Here is a 23,509-nt window from a genome sequence, read left to right as displayed (position 1 = left end):
CATCAAATCATCACAAGGTTATGCAATCTTCACATGTTTCACATTAACTGCTCCAAACAGAATGCAGGTATCCTTCAGCTAATAGCATCAGTTCTAATTACTGATAAATACATCTTCCCTTTAATGTCACTGTTCTGATGGCTCAGACACAAGAGATAGACTCAGACTAAATGTACACGATGCTAGAACATCTCTGTCCAAGAAAGCACTCCCGTAGAGACTCATCTTAAATCAAGAGGCAACTCCCCCTATCCAAGATAACCTGTGCTTCTTCAAGGAAAACTTGCGTTGATGAATGGAAAACATAAGACACATCTTCATGTTTTCAAGAGCCCACTCTCTGTTCAACTAACCTGCTAAACACACTCATTTTAGCACCATTGCTCCTTCACACCAATTACTCATCATGGTCAGATAAGATTACCTTCTCATACAAGGTAGGACATTTTGTCAGACATTCTTCTTCTGCATATATGTGGCACTTAGCAGATCCCTCTTTATTCATCCACACCACTTATTACTTCAAGTTAGGTAAGTGGCATGACCGTATAATCCGCTTTCGACCAAAAAACAGTGCATTGAGAAGGAACCCAAAATAGCTAAAAAGTCCAAAAGGTAAAAACATTTGTGATAAAAATGACGTTAGAGAGACGATGTTAAGAGGAAAACTATCTATTTCAACATTTGATACTAAGTAGAAGGTTCTAAAACTTGAGGAACATACATAAACATGCCCTAAAAAGTATCTGATTTAGGCAAGAAACCAAAGTGGGGCATTCAGATGACAGAACAAATTATATTCTTTCACCTGCCAGTTTGGACGATTCTAATTGAATTTGTGGGTGGCGGGCCTACAAAACCCTAATAAGATCCCTATAAAAAAGACAATAGATGTGAAATAAAGGTGCACAAAAATTCCTTGAAAATTTATATCTCTCTATCCGACAACCATTAACTTGAACGTTAGAGTGTGTGTATGTACCACCTCCACCAAATCAACCGAGCAGCTAGGCAGGGACCGACCTTCAGATCGGTGACGACTAAAACTTGACCCTTTCGAAAAGAAGCTTTCTTGTTGGGAGGAATAAAGGGATTTAAGTTTCTCACACATGTCCATGTCAAAGAATATGCAAAAGTTCACAATCTAATTTGGGACAAAAAAGTTCCCATAAAAGTCCCCATTTGTGCTTGACGTTTGCTAAAAAATAGACTACCGACCAAAGACAATATTATGAGGAGTTGAATCTTTATCAATCATTCTTAGTTATGTGACCTAATATAGAAATAATGAAACATTGCAACATTAATTTTTTATTGTATTTTCTCTAAGAGTGTTTCGAGTGTGATTTTTGTATGGTTAGACATTTTTCGTGCCTTAACAAATGATCTTAGCAAATATACTATTCAATTATATGATTTATTTTTGAAAAATGCTAACAAGTGTCTTCAGGACAATGATTAAGACTTTAAAAATAATAAATTTATCTCGGTAATCTGCGTATTTAATGTCTTAAAAATTGAAATATTATATTTTCTATAAAATATTTTCTTTTATTGGAATGTTTAACCATTGTCCTGAGGGCATTGATTAACAAGACCCTTTATTTTATAAGAAAGAGGTTTTAAAAGAAAACTTGGAATGATGTAGTTGATGTGCATCTTCCTGATTTGACATGAGAGGAATTTGAGACATTTTGAGCAAAAATAATCTTTTGTATTACAAATAGTTGATGAGGTGAAAGCTCACTCACTCTTAATGGTAGTTAAAATGCAAAAACTTTCGTTTTGATTACCTTCTTCACTAAAGCTGGTTTTATTTGTAAACTTACGGATGATTTTTTATGCGGAAAATGTTTAGACAACCAATTATGATGTGTCTCTTTTCCTTGTTTCGTTGCACTCTTTTTGCCTTGATATTTTCTTTAATATATTTTAGTTTATTAAAAAAACCAATAAAGTCTCTTTCGCCTTGGTATTTTCTTTAATCTATTTTAGTTCATTAAAACAAAAAACACGAAAGTCTCTTTTTTAGTAAGATAAAGAAATAACGAAACAAAACCAAAAAATAAAAGTACTAACCAATAAAGTAATTTTGGCTTACTTTAATAAATTTCATAACTTGTCTTTATCACAGACTTTGAGTTGAAGGGTACTTTAGAGAAAGCACATCACAACACGAGCAACGAATCTTCAAAGACTCACAAGAAACCAGTAAAGTCCGAAGAAAGAACATCCAGTCAGTACAAACTATCTCCTCCCACCCACCAGATCTCTCTTCTTCACTAGATCTTCTTCTTCTTCCCTTAACTCACCCAAACCAAACACAATAATCACTTTTTTTTTAATCACTTATATTTTAATGAGAAATAATGCTAGCTTCTGTTCTACCTGAACCTGAACCTGAACCTGAACCAGAACATCTTCAATGGCAATTTCTAACAACCTCATCTTCCTTCTCATTTCCTTCCTCTCATTTTCCTTCCTTTCATTTTCCATCTCAGGTAACTAACTCTTAATTCACACATTTCAGCTTTTTCCATAATCCACCAAAATAATCGATTATTTTCTCTTGCAGGTGAAGATGAACAAAAAGGACCATTCGTCGGTGTTAACATTGGAACCGACGTGGAAAACATGCCATCAACTTCCGACATAGTTTCATTCCTCCAATTACAAAAAATAACACACGTTCGTCTCTACGATGCAAATCCCGACATTCTTAAATCCTTGTCCGGAACCAAAATTCGCGTTACCATCAGTGTCCCCAACAACCAGCTTCTCGCTATTGGTTCTTCCAACACCACTGCAGCTTCATGGATCCAACGAAACGTCGTCGCTTACTATCCTCAAACACTAATCACCGGAATCTCCGTCGGTGACGAGGTTCTTACCACTGTTTCTTCTTCCGCTCCTCTTCTTCTTCCTGCTATGGAGTCTCTTTACAATGCTCTTGTTTCTTCGAACCTTCATCAGTTAATCAAAGTTTCAACTCCGCATGCTGCTTCCATTATTCTTGACCCTTTTCCGCCTTCTCAGGCTTTTTTCAACCAAACCCTTGTTGATGTTCTTCTACCGATTCTTCAGTTTCTTGAGAAGACGGAATCTCCGTTGATGATGAATCTTTATCCTTATTATGTTTTCATGCAGAATAAAGGTGTTGTTCCTTTGGATAACGCGCTTTTTAAACCGGTTACTCCGAATAAGGAAATGGTGGATCCTAATACTTTGCTGCATTATACTAATGTGCTTGATGCGATGATTGATTCGGCTTATTTTTCGATGAAGAATCTTAATGTGACTGATGTTGTTGTTCTTGTTACTGAAACGGGTTGGCCTAGTAAGGGTGATTCTAAGGAGCCGTATGCGACGAAAGATAATGCGGATACTTATAATTCGAATTTGATTAAGCATGTTTTTGATCGTAGTGGGACTCCTTTGCATCCTGAAGCTACTTCTAGTGTTTTTATTTATGAGCTTTTTAATGAGGATTTGAGGTCTCCGCCAGTTTCGGAGGCGAATTGGGGTCTTTTTTATGGGAACATGTCTGCGGTTTATTTGCTTCATGTGTCTGGAATTGGGACTTTTTTGGCGAATGATACGACGAATCAGACGTACTGCATTGCGATGGATGGTTTTGATTCGAAGACGTTGCAGGCTGCGTTGGATTGGGCGTGTGGACCGGGAAGGGCTAATTGTTCGGAGATTCAGCCCGGAGAGAGTTGCTATAAACCTAACAATGTTAAGAATCACGCTTCTTATGCTTTCGATAGCTATTACCAGAAAGAAGGGAAGTCTCCTGGGAGCTGCGATTTCAAAGGAGTTGCTATGATCACTACCACAGATCCTAGTAAGTGCTTTCTAATTCAATGTAGCATCAAATTTGTCTTGATTCTTGAAAGGGATGAGCAACATTCTTGCTTTTTGTGCTTCAAATCCTTGTTGTTTTTCCTAATTAGCATACTTTAATGTCATAAAGTATAATAAACTCTTTTAAGATTAGTAATAAAAAAATTGGGATTCCTGTAACAAACTTTAGTGATGATTTGAAAAGGGAAATAATTTAAAAGTAGAGAAGTATGGCAAAGTAATGTTATGTAATGATTCATGAAATGCATTTGTTTGTGTGTGGCACCCACTCAATACAAAGGAGCTTTTGGTTTGGCTCTACTCTTGTTTTATGTGAAATTTGAAATGAAAAAAAGGAGGCTAGGTATTGTAGCACTGGCACCCACTCTCCATGAGTTGGATGTTTGTTTGTCATAGAGCACCTGTTTGTTTCTCCTGACATTTGCAAAGATTCTGGACCATGTTTCTAGATTACCTTAACATAAGGCAATAATCTTTGGATCTACGTCGTGTGCAGTCACATGTGCCCGCGACTATATGCAGTCAGCCACATTTTTAGACGGTCCTAATTCCAAATTCGGTAAAAATTAAAATGTGTAATGAAATCTTGACCGACTGATTATGATCGAACTGTTTAGATGTGCCGACTGCACACAATCCAAATCCTGAAAACCTTAATGTTCTTGCCTTACGACTTATTTTGTTTAGTACATTGTCTTGTAAGCATACTGACCCCAAATACCTCTGCAGGTCACGGGAGCTGTGAATTTCCTGGAAGGTAAGAAACATTGATCTTCCTAGCGACCCTCTTGTTTTATTTATGCTTAAAATGCAAATACTTGGGTTTTATCTAAGTGCGAGTCTTAATTTGATGTGATATTGCAGCAAGAACATAAGCAACAAGACAAAGGAAGTGGTGAACGCTACTCAATCAAGCAGCGCAGGAGAGAATTTAAGGTTCAAAACCTTAAACAGCATCGAAATAAACACAGTTAACAACGTTTTGCACATTTTCTTGACATGTCTCCCTGCTTTGTTGTTAGTTCTTTTATGAGGTCAGATAATTCATTTTTTTTTTTTTCCATTATGGAGTTTTGTGTTAGTTAAGGATAACTAAGATTATAAGAGAAAAAGGAGTGATGATCTTTAGGTCTAATCTTAGACTTAGTGCATATGATAGATGCTTCCCTTTTTAATAATGATGTGGTGTGAATAAATTTTCACAGAGATCTTGTAATTAAGGTATGTATTTGTTGAAATTACATTTGTTAATTAATTTTGTTCAGTGTAATGTAATTTGTTTAGTGACCATCATCATAATGTAATGTATCACACAGCTCTGGGAAGTGTGAAGCAATATTGTTGACAACAACATCTTCTAGTATTTGTGAATTTCAAGAATCTTTGTTAGAACTCTTTAATTCATTCATTCACAGTTGGTGTATTGAAGCTGCGAGAATGCAGCATTAAGAGCCTCATTTGTGAAGAAAATCCGGCAACATCCAAGGAGTAGGTAAAAGAAGGACCAATAATATAAATAATACTTCGCACTTCCTTCTTCCATTATTATGCATTATTGCTTGCTTTAAAACAAAAATGCCTAGAAACTTTTTCAATGTCTATGATATGATAGTTCAATGGTTAAATGATGGACTTGTGACCTTGAAGAACTAAGTTTTATATCATCTCGAGAACGATGGTAAAAAAATAACTAATAGAATAATTGTCTCTCTTTTTTCATATCATAAAATATAGGGTTAAATAAGTTTTTAGTCCCTGTAAATATGGCACTTTTCAGTTTTAGTCCCTACAAAATTTTTCTTCGAACTTTGGTCCCTGTAAGTTTTTCCGTCCCCATTATGAGTCCCTCCCGTTAGATTCCACTAACGGAGGGTGACGTGTCATGCAAACGTGGATTTGATTTCTTTCTTATTCGCCAGCGTGGAAATGATAAGGGTAAACTCACTTAAACAAAAACTCACCCACAGATTAACCATTTCGTTTTCACTCAAGCTCTCCACTTTTCAACTGCAAACCCTAGATAAATTATCATCCTCCAACATCGTGGTCCCAACATCCCAGACAAGAAGCATATTCGTGGTCCTAAAACGAAGCACCTTGTGGTCCCAAAACGAAGCCTAGTGGAGCTCCATCGTTCGTTCGAGGTTGCGTGGACCAGGTATGTGAATGGTTCATCTTTCTTCGACTTCTTGCTATTTTCTAATGATAGTGATTGTTAAACAAACATTAACTACTATAGGACAAAGATTTTGATGATTATGTCGTATCTGTTGAGTACAGCATATGTACTTTTGTTGTCGTTTTTTGTTGCCCTAATTAGAAATTGAATTAAGTATTGTTTTGCCCTAACAGGAAATGTCTAAGTTTAAAGTTATTTTCTACACAAGGGGCAAGTTTGTAAAAGACCCTGAACTGAAATATGATGGTGGGGAAATGTATGCTTTTAGTGGTCAAGATGTTGACTATTGGTCTTTCTTTGAGGCCTGTGATTTAGTGAAGAGTATTGACCCTGAGTTTGATTTTAAGATGGTTAAGATGTGGTGGAAACATGAAGAAGGATCGTTTAAAGCTGATTTAAAACCATTCAGAGATGATGGTGATTCTGCTGAGTTGGCTGCTTATGCTATTGGTCATGGAACTGAAGTTGAGATATACTGTGAGCCAAAACCAGATGAAGGAGAGCTGACTTTTATGGACTCTGTTAGGCAAAAAGGGAAGGGTAAGTCTTGTGCATCAGAGAAGGAACCATTAGCTGATTGCAGTGGAGATTCAAGTGATGAGAGTATCAAGGATGTACACTTTGATGACAGTGAGGAAGAAAGGATGAATGGGTTTGAAGATGGCTTTGAGGAAGTAGTTGGTGTAGGTAAAACTAGTGAAATTAGGAGTCCACCTGTTACAAACAATGCTGTCCCTAATGAAACAGATGGTAACATATTTATTACAGATGAGATGGGCAAGGCACATGTAATTGAGGAGGAATACATGACAGATGAATTGGACAGTGGAGCTGATGATGAAAGTGGTGATGATAGACCATGTGTTATAAGGTTCAATGCAGAAGAATCTTTCACTCAAGATTTTGTTTTTAAAGTTGGAATGGAGTTTCGTTCACTTAGGCAGTTTAAAGATGCTATACTAGAGCACAATGTTCTTAATGGGAGGGAAGATAAGTTTGAAAAGAATGATGCCAATAGATGTAGGGTTGTATGTAAGGATAAGGAGAAGTGTGATTACACTGTGCTATGTAGTAGAGTCCTAACATCCACTACTTTTAGGATTAAAACCTTGTATTCTAAGCACAAGTGTGGAAGACAATTCTTTAATAGATGTGCTAAAGCTGATTGGGTGGCTAAGGTAATTGTGGATGGGTTGAAGAACAACACAAAGATGAAGTTGAATGATGTGGTAGCAAATGTTAGACTTAGATATGCAACAGAAATCCCAGGTTGTAGGGCATTCAAGGCAAGGCAGATTGCTGGACAGATTGTGGAAGGTGACTCTAGTAAGCAATTCAACCTCCTTTGGTCTTATGGTGCTGAGTTAAGAAGGGCATCCCCAGGGAATACATTCAAACTCAACACAACATGTTCTAGTGAAGGGTTAAATCCAAGATTTGAGAAGTGTTATATGTGTTTTGATGGGACTAAGATGGCATTAAAAAAAGCATGCAGACCTTTCATTGGATTGGATGGATGTCACTTGAAGCACAAGTATGGTGGAATTCTGCTCATTGCTGTAGGAAGAGATCCAAATGATCAGTACTTGCCAATTGCATTTGGAGTTGTAGAAAATGAATCAAAAGACACTTGGAGCTGGTTCATGAAGTTGTTGTTGGAAGATATTGGTGATGGAAGATGGTGTTTTATATCTGACCAGCAAAAGGTACACTATTTATGTTGTTTAATTGTTTTATAGTGTTTTGTTATTGTTTACTTAAAAGTATTTGTATTAGTATTAGGGTCTGACTAGTAAAAGTATTTGTATTAGGGTCTGACTAGTAAAAGTATTTGTATTTGTTTTAGGGTCTGGTCAATGTGTTTGATGAGGAGTATCCTTCCTTTGAGCATAGATTCTGTTTAAGGCATCTTTATGCTAACTTCAAAAAGAAGTTTGGTGGAGGGACATTGTTTAGGGATCTTATGATGGTTGCTGCTAAGGCAACTTATTATGAGGCACATGAGGCAAAGATGCTCATGATTAAGGAAGCAAGTGTGGATGCTTATGAGTGGCTGCAGGCAATCCCCAAACACAAGTGGTGTAAGCATGCATTTCCTTTCTACTCAAAATGTGATGTTTTAATGAATAATCTTAGTGAATCATTTAATGCTACCATACTTTTGCAAAGAGACAAACCCATTATAACAATGTTTGAGTGGATCAGAAACTACTTGATGGGTAGGTTTGCAACACTTAGGGAAAAAGTGAATGCTTATAAGGGTTATGTAATGACTAAAACCATTAAGGAGACTAGATAGAGAAATAGAGAAAAGTGCTAGTTGGACAGCAACATATGCTGGTAGGTTAAATTTTCAGGTAACACATGTGCTTTTCACTAATAGCTTTGTAGTGGACCTAGAAAAACACACTTGTCCATGCAACTATTGGGAGTTGATTGGGATACCATGTAGGCATGCTGTAGCAGCCATTCATGGGAAAGTTGATGACCCACTTAAGTATGTACACAAGTGTTATCTTAGGACCACTTATGAACACTGTTATAGTGATGTCCCTGTTCAAGATGCTCCCATTCCAACTGAAAATAATGATCATGACATCAATGATTCACAGTCTTCTCTTAAAAAGTATTGTGGTATAGATGCTGAAACATTGGCTAAGCTGCTTGATGATGATGAAATTCTAGATGTTCAGCCATTGAATGTTGACACAACTCCAGTAAAAAGAATAGTCATAACTTTTGTTGGTAAAGCTCCAAAGGTGGTCAAGAAAGCTTCCAAAGCCACTGCTTCTTCTTCATCCAGGCTAACATGTTCAGAACCTGTAAGTTTTATTTTGACATTACACACTTCTTCAAATGATTGTTTCATATAGATTAATTGTGTTTGTTAATTATTCCTAGGTCAAAAAACCAAACCAGAAGCCTAAGGCCAAGAAAAGTGTTGATATGGGTGTTCAAAAACGGCATAGTGACAGACTTAGGACCATAAAAACAAAGAATATTGGTGGCCCTGGAAAGAAGCCTGATGACCCTTTGGTCATTGATGAAGAAAAAGCAACCTCGGACCAGTCCAAGGGTGGGAAGCAGTCAGAAGATTGGGAGGCCGTTTGCAAAAGGATGACTCAGTAGGATGACTTAGTGATGCTATGTTGTTTAGTTTGAATGACTCAGTGGGATGTGTTATGTTTGTAACTATTTTGTTTTGTGATGCTATGTTGTTTAGTTGAATGACTCAGTGCAATCTATTTTGTGTTTTATGAACATATGTAACAAACCTAATGGTATGTCAATGGTATTTTGTGCAAATTTTGGAGACAAATTATAAGTCATTAGTAAGTCACTTTATATGACAAGCACTGATCAAATTTTATAGTCAAATATAGGTTAGATAAATGACAAATTACATGTCACTTTCAAGATCAATTATATGTCACTTTAATGACAAAATATAGACAAATATATGTCAACTGGTGTAAACAAAAACAGATTATGGGTCAATTGAATGAGAATAACTGATTCAACATTAATACAACTGATTCAGCAGATTATGGGTGTAAACAACACTGATACAACATTAATACATATTGGCCATAAAAAAATCACAAAACAACAAAAGATATAACTGATTCAACAATTATCCAACTCATATTATACCACACTGATACAACAATTGTCAAACTCAGATTTCGTACCAACAACATTACATCCAAAATGAACATTCCAAACACTGATTCAGCAATTACATTTCCATAGAAAATACATATTGACCATTACAGACACAACAATACACCAAGTCTTCATCTTTCCATACACAACATCTGACTTTATCTTCATCTTCAATTTCTTGTTCTTCTTCTGTGAAATTTCATACAACTCTCTCATAGTTTCAAGAGAAATTGATACCTCCTTCATCTTGCTCTCATGATCTGACATTTCGTGAACACCGGTTTGTTGAGCAATATCATCATCCCATATAAATAAGTTACAAGTTTCATCACCTTGCCAAAATGGACATCTCCAAAACAGGCGCCCTTTGTTAGGTCCATTCTTACAGTAATACGAAGTCATACGAGCATCACACGCACATCTTCTACCTGGACGTGTACTCACACTTGATGAAGATGTTGGCTTCGTTCTCCTTGAGGAAGATGACATCGTGAGCTTGCGAGCGACATATTCAATTGAGCGACGAATTAAAATGAAGCAAGAGAAGGAAAGGCAAAGAAGGAGTGAGTGAAATTTGAGAGTGTGGAGATGACGAAGGAAGCTGCAGAAGAAAGGCGCAGCTTGTGAAAAGGGGCTGAGTGAAATTAGGGTTAAAATTTTTTCACGATCCCTTTTTGTCTTAACACAATTATCCTACGTGTCTCTCCAATAAACACAGCTGTAAAAACAATTCACACCTCTGGCATGACACGTCACCCTCCGTTAGTGGAATCTAACGGGAGGGACTCATAATGGGGACGGAAAATATTACAGGGACCAAAGTTCGAAGAAAATTTTTGTAGGGACTAAAATTGAAAGTTGGCATATTTATAGGGACCTCATACACATTTAACCCTAAAATATATTACAAAATACAAAGAATGTTCTATATTCTTATACATCCATGTATTGAAAGTTAATGAATTTTGAGGCTGTCTCTAAAGGCATCAAACAACTTTTTGAGAGTTAATGAATGTTGAGGCTGTCTCTAAAGGCATCAAACAACTGTATCAGAAGACCCTTTGTAAAAATGTCAGATATTTGATAATGTGAAGGAACATGAACATCACATAATATTTTTTGTTTTTACTTACATCATATAATATTTTTTTGTCATCTTTCTTAGGAATGAATTATTTATTTAGGGTGTCTAATTGTCAAACTCTTAAAGAAGTATGAGAGACCTTTGAAATCACACATAAAGGTACAAATGAAGTAAAACGATCTAAACTAAACATTCTCTCTCAAGATGGTGAGATGTTTAAAATGCAACTAGGAGAAAATATACTTGATTTGCAAGAGAGAATCACTCATTTGAAAAACCACTTAAATGTTCTTGGAAAAACTTTCACAAATGATGAATTGAATCTAAAGGTACTAAATTTTTTAACAAGAGCGACAACCAAAAGTGGCAGCAATTTTAGAAAATAAAAGTCTATCTAAGATGACATCGGCGACATTGTTCGGAAAATTGCAAGAACATGAATTGGAACTTGAACGATTGGAAAAGCATGAAGGGCATGAACATAAAGTAAGATTTAATGCCTTAAAAACTAAAGAAAAATACTATGATGATGATCAAGAAGAAGAATCTCAATATGATAGTGACGAAGATGATGTACTAGTCAAGAAGTTCGGAAAATTCTTGAAAATAGAAAAGACAGTGAAACTCGACCAAATAAAGAAGTTTAATGTACAATCAACTTCAAGACAAAAGGCCACTTACGTTGAATGAGGAAAACAAGGACATATTAAGAGTTATTGTCCTTTTCTTAAAAAGACAATAATGTGAGTACAAATTCTAAAAATGAAGAACAAGCACATCTATCTTTCATGGTTTCACGTCATTCTGATGTTGCCGACGAGGTTAGTAATGATAAACCTTTTAATGATGAATTACATGATGATTTTAATTATTTGCATGATGAATTTCTAAAGATTACTATATTATGTGCTAAGCAAAAGAAAATGATTTCATCTCTAGAAAGTAAATCGAACTCCATGCAAGTAGAATTTGTAAAGTTAAAACAATTTCATCATGTAATAGATATATATCCTTTGAGGCAAATATTGTTGAACTAAATCAAGTAATATGCATTTATGAAAAAGGCAAAAATGAATTGGATAATATTTTAAGTAATCAAAGATATGTTAATGATAAAATTGGACTAGGATATTATAAATTTGAAAATTTTAGTCAAATAAAAAAGACAATCTTTGTCAAATTTATCTATGCTTGTAACAATGTTCAATCTAGAAAAGTAGGTAATAATGTACAACCTAGAAAGGAATATGACAAGAAATATTTCTATGATCATAAAAAGAAAATTCCTAATATGACAAGAAATATTTCTATGATCATAAAAAGAAAATTCCTGACATGACACATACTTGTTTTTATTGCAATTGTAAATGTCATATCACTAATGCATATTATGTTCGAAAATTTGGTAGGGTAGGTTTTGTTCTTGTTCATAAAATTTTCAGGGGGGAGAAAGTCTTAAATTGAAAAAGAAAGGGGAGATATACAACATTAAGGAGTTTTTAGTTACTGCACATATTGCAAGATTCAAAAATATTGAAGCAACTCGTTGATGAACAGGAAAATTTCAAAAGATGTTTGTCATAATCTAAAAGAGGGAGATTGTGAAGAAAAGTCTCTCCTTGACCATGACTAGTGTTTTGATGAATATAAATACATCAACAAAAGAAGAAAAATAGAAAGTCAACAATGATCGAGAAAGAAGAAAAAGATGAAGACAACAATCAATCATGACAAAATGGTAAAGATCAACATTGAACAAAGTTAACATTGTCTTTATCCATGTATCAACACTCATCTTACATATTACTTAAAAGTTTAGAAAATATTATTCAAACTTAAACTAAAATCTTTTCAAAGTTAGCGCATAAAAACCCATGCAAGTCTTGCCTTAAAGAGTTGTTTTTAAGTGTCAATGGATTATTTTAGTGCTGCTAGAAATGTGGTAGTCGACTACTAGAATGTGGTATTCTTCTACCAGTTTTTAAATTTTGAATAATTCGAACGTTAGAAAGTGGTAGTCAACTAACAGAATGTAGTAGTTGAATACCAATTGAACCGATGTTTCTTTTTGTCAAGCAAAATCACTTTTTTGACCAACAATGTTTCAAGAACCTTTTCTATGTGTGTATAAATGATGATTTAATGTAGACAACAAATTAATAACTTTCACATAATGATTTACGAAATTCAAAGGTCATTTTCAAGAAACATTCTTTTTCAAAATGGTTTGAAATTATAAGAACTTTCATTAATCAGAAAAAGTTTTTTAAACCAAAATAAAATCTGAGCAATTATGTGATATACATTTGAGTTGTAATATTGATAAGAATCACTAATCAAAGTTTGAATCTAGTCATTGTATAGTCACATAAGTTCTTCATTTCTCTGCAAAATCAAGTGTGACTTGTTTCACCATAGTATTTGGTGAAGATCATCATAATGTTTGGTGATTGTGAAAAATGTTCTTTAAATTGGGGTGATTTAAAGTTCACCATAGAGTTTTGGTGTTTGTGTATGTCTTAGAAAGTTCTAAAGAAGTGTTGGTGTGAAGAGTTGGACACGAATGTAAACATAGTGAAAAATCCTCTAAGGAGTAGATAGACTAAATGTGCCCGTCGTTGATAAGCGGAATTAGTATAATTATTGTGCCTCATTTATCTTTATGCCTTTAATTTTCTGCACTTTAATTTCATATTAAAGTTGCAATCAATCACTTGTTTTCGACAAAATTAAAAGTTAAGAAACATTGCATAAAATCAAGAAAAATCCAACAAACATAATTCACCCCCTCTTAGATTTCCTCTCATACTCACAAAAAGTCGAGGAAATATTTCACATAAGTAATGTCAATAGGGATACTAATGATATTCTTCAACTAACTTTAAAATTGTTGAGCAAAATGACACAGGTAAAAAAAACGTAAAGATGATTTCAAGCGGATACTATAAAGATCACATCTCAAAACAATGAGAAAACTTCTTGAACACAAGTTGTCATCAGGAAGTAATTTATTAGTATGAATTAGTCTCTAAATAGTTATAAACTTATACACTAGAATATCTTTGTGCCAAATCATTTTAGTTCAACGAAGCATTTGACAAAGAGGTCAATAATTATTTTGTAGAGCATAATAATATAAGCATAAATGTGTCATTAGTCATTAAATATGAAATCTCTCATCTTAACATCTTAACATTGAGTACTAGACTAAATTACAATCATTAAAAAAAGCACCTCGTAATTAGTTACTCCCTCCGCCTCAAAATATAATAGAAAAAATGTATTTTTTTGTCTCAAAATATAAGAGAAAAAACTATCTTTCATTTCTTTCAAGGTAAAATTAATTGTAAATTGCATTTAACTTACATTATCTCTCATCATTTCTATAACCAACAACCAATTACAATTTTTTTTACATCTTTCAAAACACTTTATTTCAAAAAAATCATAAGTCAAATGATTGTATTTTTACTTTTTTTTAATAAGTGTGATTTTATTTTTTCATCTTATAATTTGAAACGGAGTGAGTACCAAACAAAAAATTAATTCAACTTTCATCACTAATAAATTATTTGGAATTATCCATCACCTATGGCATTTTGTTTTTATTTCTTCTTCAAATAGAAGAGTGAATGTAGTATTGAATCAAACATTTTTTTTTTTAATAAATTATGATCTTAAAAATAAAGAGGTTTAAAGTAATGTATTGACAGTGTAAATTAGTTTTACATTATCATTCAATAAAGTTACAACGTTAAATCATGTCATATCAATATTTTAAAATTAATATTGTGATTTGACGAAATACAAATCTATGATTGGTTGACAGTATAAAAAAGGACTTTTTTTTTCTTTCGCACCGGTTCCAACCTACTTAGGTACAATTCTTTAGGTGTGGTTCTTACTATTTTCCAATGAAAATTTGACAAGTGTATAATTTCCTCTTACACGTATTTCTCATATTTTCACTCAATAAATGATATTTAAGTATATTTGTCAGATTTTCATTAAAAAATTGTAAGAACCACACCTAAAAAATTGTATCTAAATTTTGTCCTATAAAAACATTTTACGAATAATGCATACTCTTTTTTCTCAAAAGTAAAACTCTTATACACAAGTTAAGGGGAAAAAAGTTTCTAAAATAAGAAATATTTAAGTGTAAAAATATTTTACGGATAGTGCTACTCTTTTTTTCTCAAAAATAAAACTCTTAATAAACACAAGTTAAGGAAAAAAAAGTTTCTAAAATAAAAAATATTGAAGTGTAAAAATATTTTACGGATAATCATACTCTTTTTTTCTCAAAAATAAAAGTCTTAAACACAAGGTAGGGAAAAAAAAGTTTCTAAAATAAAAAATATTTATATAAAAAAACAAAGTTTAAATTAAAAAATTAACGTACAATTTACGAGACAAAGTTTCCACATTTAGCATTAGCCTTTTGATTACCTTATGAAGCTTATTTAAATATTGAGAAGAAAAAAAAATCATAGAAAAAGCAATTTGGATTTGTAGAAAATGTGTCGTTTTTGAATAGCGAACCGTTGAATTTCAATGAATGTTTTTTCCATAATGATTACAGTGCAAATTTCAAAATGAGAAACTCAAATGCTCGCGTTTCGTTCCTTACCCTTTCCTCTACTTCATTCTCCACTCCCAAACCCTAGAAATCAAAATTTCAAAATCTCCAACTTCCACCCCCAAATCCCATCTTCATCATCATCATCTCCAATGTCTTCTTGGTCTTGCAAAAAATGCACTTTCCTCAACCCTCCTTCTCAAATTTCCGAATGCCAAATCTGTTCATCCTCACCTCCACCTCCATCTCTTTCTCCATCCGCTTCTTCTTCGTCTTCCCCAAAATGGTCTTGCAAATCATGCACTCTCTTCAACTCTTACAAAAACTCATCTTGCCACCTCTGTGGCACTCGAAGCCACGCTCTTTCCGTTTCCACTTTTCACGATTTGACTGAAATCGAACATGATGATTCCGTTGGCTCTGTTTTCTTGCCTCTCCGAACATGCAAAAGGAAAGCCGCCGATTTTTCTGAAGATTCTGTTCAACCACCAGATTCTAAACGTTCCAGTGGCAGTAACCCCATTGATCTCACCGGTGTGAATTTATTTATTTTTATTTTTATTTTTATTTCTTTGAATTGATTTGTACTGTGTGCATTTTGTGTTAACTAGTTGAGAAATACTCTGCAGAGAAAGATGATTCTGGAAAAGAGTTTAGTTCGTTGAAGATTTTGAGTTACAATGTTTGGTTTCGTGAAGACTTGGAGTTGCACAAGAGGATGAAAGCTATTGGTGATCTTGTTCAGTTGCATTCACCTGATTTGATCTGTTTTCAGGTTTCATTTTCATTACACTTTTTTTTTTTTTTTTTTAATTTCATTTTGTAACTGTGTGACTTTGTTTGATTTTGTTGAGTTGTGTTCTAGGAAGTTACTCCCGATATATATGATATTTTCAAGCGATCCTCGTGGTGGAATGTTTATCATTGTTCAGTTTCTTCGGAGAAGGCTCATTCAAGACCTTACTTTTGTATGCTGGTAAATTTCACAACCTTTGTTTCCATTTCAACTCATGTTTCAAAACCTTTGTAATCGGCCTGATAACATGATGATCATAGTCAAGGTTTTAAAAATGGTCCGTTAACGGGAAAACTACTGCGACTAAACGGTATCGGTAGATGCCGATGCTGATACTGTCATTCAACGTTTGGTTAATTCACACTGCAAACACTGCATTTATAATATTTATGATTACTATGATAGGTTACTCTGTAGTTAGTTCGTTCTGTTTCTTTTGAAGGATCTTTTAGATAAGTGGAGAGTAAAGACATCTATTATTGTACATTTTTATCTGATAAAAAGAGAGTTATGTATGTACTGAAATATTTGTCAAATCAATTTCAGTTAAGCAAATTACCTGTGAAGTCTTTTTCCACCAAATCATTTAGCAACTCTATAATGGGAAGAGAACTTTGCATTGCTGAAGTGGAGGATGTGAGCGGCAAGTCCTTGGTTGTAGCCACCAGCCATCTAGAGAGTCCCAGTCCAGCCCCTCCGAAATGGGATCAAATGTTCACCAAGGAACGAGTGGAGCAAGCTAATGAGGCTCTGAACATTCTCAAGAGGTACCCTAATGTTGTTTTTGGGGGTGACATGAACTGGGATGAGAAAAAGGATGGTCAATATCCTTTACAAGACGGGTGGGTTGATGCCTGGTCTGAGCTAAAACCAAGTGAAGTTGGTTGGACGTATGATACCAAGTCAAACAAGATGTTGTCAGGCAATCGTACTCTCCAAAAACGATTAGATCGTTTTGTTTGTCATTTACGTGATCTTAAGATAAGTAGTATTGACATGATTGGGATGGATGAAATACCTGGTGTTTCACACATCAAAGAGAAGAAAGTAAGAAATGAGATCAAACAACTGGTACTCCCTGTTTTGCCCAGTGATCACTACGGTCTCCTTTTGACATTATCTAGCAAGTAATTGTCCCTTTTGAAAATTCTAATGGTGAACCCCTAATTCACATTGTGCTATTTTTGTATCTAAGGCATGCACTACATGCATTTTTGTACCATGACAGCATGAAATATGTAATGGGGTTATTGAAATTGACAAATTGTACATGGGGGAACAGGATGCCACTTTTGCCTAAACTTTTTTATCTACCGTATTACCTTTTTTGTCTTATGAATCCATTTTGAAAATATTGTATTAGATTTGTGTTTATTCTAATATGCTTTATGCTTTTCTCACTGGAAGACAATGCTTTCTTCACTGCAAATGTGAAGTGTGTTTACCAAGTATTACTTTGCCTGAATCTGTCCAAATGATAATGCCGTATCCAAAGTTTAGCCAAGAAGGATCTGTGGTTTGCATAGTGACTAGTTAATTTCATATTTTTCCTTAATGTTTTCCGTCCATCATTCTTTGCCTATTGAATAGCATTCTTATATGTAATCTATGATTTTTAGACTTGCTTGGGTTGGCTAGTGATGCAAACTTCAAAATATTGTAAAGGCATTTTAAAGTGAATTTCTTTTTTCAGCATTTGAACTTCTCTGAAGTTTCTAGAATTGAAAAAAATTGTCTATTGGATTTTATAATTCGGAGGTTATTGTTATCAGTCCCAGGGATTTTAAAAAAGTATTAAGGGGTGAGAAAAGATAACCACCATTTTTAAATGGTGCATTGTTGTGGAGGTTCAATTTTCGAGTGCCTTCCTAAAATGATATTTCTTCCTGGGAGTAGGTATGAGGTCCCGGGCTCAGTGTTCTAATGGTAACAATATATACTATTTTTAACAACACACTCTTCTCAACATCAAAAGTTTAATCCAAATTCTGTTATGGTAATTAATAGTTAGTTACTAACTGTCACGATACAAGTGATCTTGAGCAAAAAAATAAAAGTGTAAGAGAAAAGAAAAGAGAAGATGAGTTCAAAAGGTAATTTTCATGCACATTTTGTCAAAGTTTGGGTTAGCTGGCAAAAAATAATTTCGAAGTCTTGTTTTTAATCCATCAAAGTGCAAACTTTGATATTTTTTTACTGCTGCCACATCCAAACAACCTTGAGATATCTTGGAGTAGTATTATCTCCAAGTATTATAATGGTGGAAGCAAGATGAAGAAATCAAAGCTACTAGCTTTGAGAAGGCAGTATAAAAATTGCTCCAGACAGAAGATCAAGAAAATATGGTTGACTTTTTTCATTGAGGCGCAAGATATGACCAACTCCATGACTCAATAGACGAATAAGAAGCATGTGTTGCTAAAGCGGAAGATTTTAAGGATTCATATTCTATGTAGTTTTGATGATGGCGGAGCAGATAATTTTAAAGATTCTTATTCTATGTAGTTTTGATGATGACAGTTATAGATGAAGATCACATTTTGGTTATGTAGGACAAGTTCAATATTTGACTGTAAACGTTCCATTAGACAATCAAAATAGACTTAAATATGATTAAAAGAGATATTTGGACGAAAATAAAAAACTCCATAACTTACTATTAATATATTCAAGCCATCAAAATATCAAATTATTACATTCATCAAGTGGATATCTTAAAGTATGCAAATAACGAGTAAAGATCTTATCCATTTCTCAAAAGAAATGGAGATGTCCATTACTATAGTTTTAATGTATAAATGTTTAATTAATGTCACAACTTTTAAAAATGCGTGCAAATATATCTTTTATTCACACTAAAACTATAGTAATTGACATCTTCATTTCTTTTGAGAAATAGAGAGAATCTTTACTCGCAAATAACGTAATCTAAGAGACACTCAACAAAATCTTAAATAACTTGTCTTTATTCTTTATATTGTCCAATTTCATCTTCATCTTCTCTTTTCTCTTACACTAAAGTCTTTAATAATGTCAGGAATGTCCTTCACACGCTTTAAGCAGTTGCAAATGCAAAGTATTTTAACAGTAGATGTTGCCGTTTCTTTGAAATTCATCTAGAAATTTCTGGGTTCACGTGATATGGTACGGACATATAGAGGATGGCCATCAAATTTATCATCTCATATGGACAACTTACAACATGTCAATTCCTATAAAATTGGAGACAAAATCAACATTATCGACCAATATGAAAAATGAACATTAAAATATATAAATTAACCATAATCAAATGAAGCAAGTTGCAGGGACGGAGTCAGACTAAAATATTTGGGATGACCGCCAAAATAAATTAAAAATTATAAATAAATATATAAATTATGCGAAACATCATTAAGTCCTGGTTAGTGTATTATCAAACATAAGTCTTTTTCTATCACATTCATCAAAATGTTTTTAACAAATATTAAATATTAAGATTCTCATTCATTAGAAATAAAAATCAAACTGATACATATATAGATTCTTAACATTTCATATCCACCTTATTGTTTTTAACATTTCGTATTAAGATTCTCCCTTAATATAGTTTTTAACATTTCCAATCAAATATAATTTCCAATCAAATATAATTACATATATAGTTTTTAACATTTCCAATTAAATATAATTTCCAATCAATTTCTCTAAAAAACTGATACATATAATTTTCAATCAATTACACATAAGTCTCTTAGAATCAGCATTGTTAAGTCCTATGAAGTTGATTGGAAATTATGCTTTTATGAAATGCCAGACTTTAACAATGCTTGTAAGGTTTAGAAAATTTTACTTGATTGTTGTCTTTTTTTTATCTATTTTTTATTAATTTTTTTATCTTTTTTTTTTTTTTGAAAGGATTAATTTTTTTATCTTTACTATGAGGTTTGTAGAATAAAAGCGACTTTTTTTTACAATAAAAAATAAAAATTGAGGTCAGAACAATTATTTGGACATTGAGATGTTTGGTCTGCAAGTTGTTCATGGAATAAAGAAGGTTTATGAAAAAAATAAATAAAAACAGCATTGAAGTATAGATATATGAGTAGTGAAAATTATAGTGTGTGGGACCACGATATTGGTAATTAATTAGAATGATCTAACACACTATTAAAGAATAGCATTGCTTTAAAGATAATTTATACTATTAAATAGCTAGTAGCCTGTCGAGTCACTTATCCGGTCTATATATTTTGTATTTTTCAAAAAACAATGGGGTGGCCATGACCTTCTCTGGTCACCCCTGGCTCCGTCACTGGCAAGTTGTATTAAAATTGAACACAAATGAGTAATAAATTGTTATTTGAGGAGAGGTTAAAATTAGTATTTTACACTATCGATGCATGTTTATTACCTCAAAATATTTTAATTTTTTTTTTTTAAATTTTGTAATTTTGACTATGTTTTAGATTTTAATAATGTATATTTATGTTATACGATATCAAAATTAATTTTTAATTTTATAAAAAACTGTTTTTATAATATTTAAAAATATTTTTATAAAAAATTTAAATATAAAATAAATATCTGTTTTTTCAAAAGTTAAAATTCAATATCTTGACGCAATAACAAAAAGTAATAAAGTAGAATGAGATGTAATATTAATTTATAATACTTATATTTAGTTAATTTAAAAAATTAATAAAGTATCTCATATATATAAAAAATTTGTCAAAATTTTACTTTATGTGTAAAAAGATAAGTATAAAACAAACAGAGTATGAATACTCCAAAACATATATGTGTAAAATATGTATAATTGTATATGACATATGATCTATTTTATGTTAATGAAATAGTAAAAATTATTAGAAACTAACATACACAATTGAGTATCAGAATTGAAATATTTTGATGATGGTGTTTACTTTAATAATATCGATTAATCTCTATAAATCATTAGTTTAAATATAATTCTTTTTTAAAAATTTTATTTTTTAATTTTCAAATTATATTTTAAAGACGTGACATTCAATTTAATAAAAATTAAAGATTAATTATTATACATTGTCAATATAAATTTCTTTATGCATTAAATCATTCAAAATAAATTATTAAAATAAAAATTAAACATCAGTAAATATTTAAAGGTCACGATTAAATTTTTCATTGTTGGTGCAAAATCATTTAAATTTTAAAAATATTAATTCATAATTAAGTGAACTTTTATGTCATTAAAATTACAAAAATTAAAAATTAAAAAATAAATATTTAATTAATATATTTTAAAATAAATGATGAAAATTAAAATAAAAAATAAAAGAGTAAAAAAATCAAAATAATTAAAATTGGATCGGGTTTATCAACTGACATAAACATTGATATTTATAGGTATGACAAATAGACATGCTCGCTCTGTTTGATCTGCCACGCAAAAGTCCACAAAAATAGGGACGAGACGGAGTGAGCTTTGTTATGATGCAGACCTAAAATCTTGTCAACTTCGGAAAAAAAAATAAGTGTGGGATGGGCGGGCCCCAAATATTGTACCTTTTAAGCTAAATTTTCTTTTTTAATACCCGCATTTGCAAAAATTTATAAAAAATATAACGGATATTAAAGGGGTCGGATCCATTTTGCCATCCTTAAATATTTACTATTTATATATTAAAACTCAATTGTATAAACTCTCTAAATTGTCCTTTCACCACAAATTTTTTACACTAAAAAAAATATTTAAATAATCAAATAATATTTACTTTTTCTATTCTCATCTTCTATTACCGCATGACATGTGACATTCATTTTTTTAACATTTATCAATGAAATCACAATTAAATATTCTACACTCATTCTTCTCTTAATTAAAATTTTAAATTTTTCTCGTATTTCTTTTTCCCAACTTTTTTACTTTTAATTTTATTTTTTCTATTTATTATTGATAAAAATATTAATAATATATTCTTTTGAATTTAATTAAATTTAAAATTTATTTATCTCACGTGTCACTATTAATGCATATTTATATTATTTTAATCAATAACTTTCTTAATTTGAGAGACAAAGTCTTTACTTTTAAACATTATTTTTTTTTCTTTTTTCATCTCACGATTTATCTTTATTTTTATTTTTATTTTTTTTGAACCAAAAAATATATTAATTCAAAAAAGCTTTACAAACATGGCAATCCAAAGGATTCAGCCCAAACCTATCCTCCTATAGCATTAAATTGGCTATATGCATACCAATTTTCCTATTTTTCCAACCTCTATACACAATATTATCAATAATTCTATCTAAGGTGTTCTTGCTATAGCTATCTTTACTAAAAACAGTTGCATTTCTATACAACCATACTTCATGTACAGTCTCAGTCACCACCAATTGGAGTAGCCGAGCCCTCCAACCTTTACCCTTAGTATGAGCAAGAATCCAATGCATATCTTTACTCCAAGCAAGAACCGGATGACTAATTCCAATCCACTGCATAACACCAGCCCAAACACCAGCAGTCTTGGTACAAGAGAAGAATACATGGTCAGCATTTTCTTCCTCTTGGCCACACATATTGCATATCGAATCTCCTATAATTCCAAATCTACAAAGCCTCTCCTTTGTAGCTAAATGACCATGGCACAACAGCCATAATGTGATCCTTGCTCTTGGCCGTGCTAAATTATGAGTCATCAAACCATACCAAGGCACACTTTGATTACTATCCATTAGCATATGATAAACATTCCTCATAGAGAATTTTCCAGCAGCCAGCATAAGGTCCCATTGTTGTTGGATTCTACCCAGGTTATCTCTTTCTTTCAGAATTTTCTTCAACTTCCAGGTATAGTTCAGGCCTGCACTCATAGTCATTACATCTTTCCTTTTAACATAAACCTTATGTATCCATTGAATCCACAACCTATCACTTTGTTACAGATATCCCACAGACATTTCAAGAGAGCAGTTTGATTCCACACATTCAAATTAAGAAGACCAAGACCACCCTGTTTAATAGGACTACAAACCTTACTCCAAGCAACTGGACTCTTCTTACTTTTGTCAGTTTTCCCTGTCCACAAGAAAATTCTGCAAATAGAGTCAATACTTCTCAATACAGCTTTAGGCAGAGGAAAATTCAGCATCCAATATTGTGCTATAGAGCCAATCACACTTCTAATCAATTGCATTCTGCCTGCATAACTCAAAACCTTTTATTTTTATTTCTTTTTGTATGATGAAATGTGTCTCCGGAGCACTTATTAAGAGTTTAAAAAAAATATATTTTGTTTATTAAAAACATATATTCAATGTAATGAAAATTGAAATAATTAACTTTTTTAATAAATAAAAGGTATGTTT

At 32.6% G+C, this 23,509-nt stretch overlaps 2 protein-coding genes across 2 annotated transcripts; both read left to right on the top strand.

Moving 5' to 3' along the window:
- Positions 1 to 2,151: 2,151 nt before the first annotated feature.
- On the top strand, positions 2,152 to 5,507 carry LOC131626971 (glucan endo-1,3-beta-glucosidase 1-like). The gene is made up of 4 exons (XM_058897808.1): positions 2,152 to 2,501; positions 2,576 to 3,847; positions 4,597 to 4,624; positions 4,732 to 5,507. The coding sequence occupies exons 1-4, from the start codon at positions 2,426 to 2,428 to the stop codon at positions 4,898 to 4,900; spliced, it is 1,545 nt and encodes a 514-aa protein (XP_058753791.1). The 5' UTR covers positions 2,152 to 2,425; the 3' UTR covers positions 4,901 to 5,507.
- Positions 5,508 to 15,306: 9,799 nt separating this feature from the next.
- On the top strand, positions 15,307 to 17,940 carry LOC131599897 (uncharacterized). The gene is made up of 4 exons (XM_058872140.1): positions 15,307 to 15,912; positions 16,008 to 16,153; positions 16,244 to 16,354; positions 16,721 to 17,940. The coding sequence occupies exons 1-4, from the start codon at positions 15,408 to 15,410 to the stop codon at positions 17,303 to 17,305; spliced, it is 1,347 nt and encodes a 448-aa protein (XP_058728123.1). The 5' UTR covers positions 15,307 to 15,407; the 3' UTR covers positions 17,306 to 17,940.
- The last annotated feature ends 5,569 nt before the right edge of the window (positions 17,941 to 23,509 follow it).

Source organism: Vicia villosa, linkage group LG1, assembly GCF_029867415.1.
Source record: "Vicia villosa cultivar HV-30 ecotype Madison, WI linkage group LG1, Vvil1.0, whole genome shotgun sequence".
Taxonomy (NCBI): Eukaryota; Viridiplantae; Streptophyta; class Magnoliopsida; order Fabales; family Fabaceae; genus Vicia; species Vicia villosa.
This window is presented reverse-complemented; position numbering and strand designations above follow the sequence as displayed.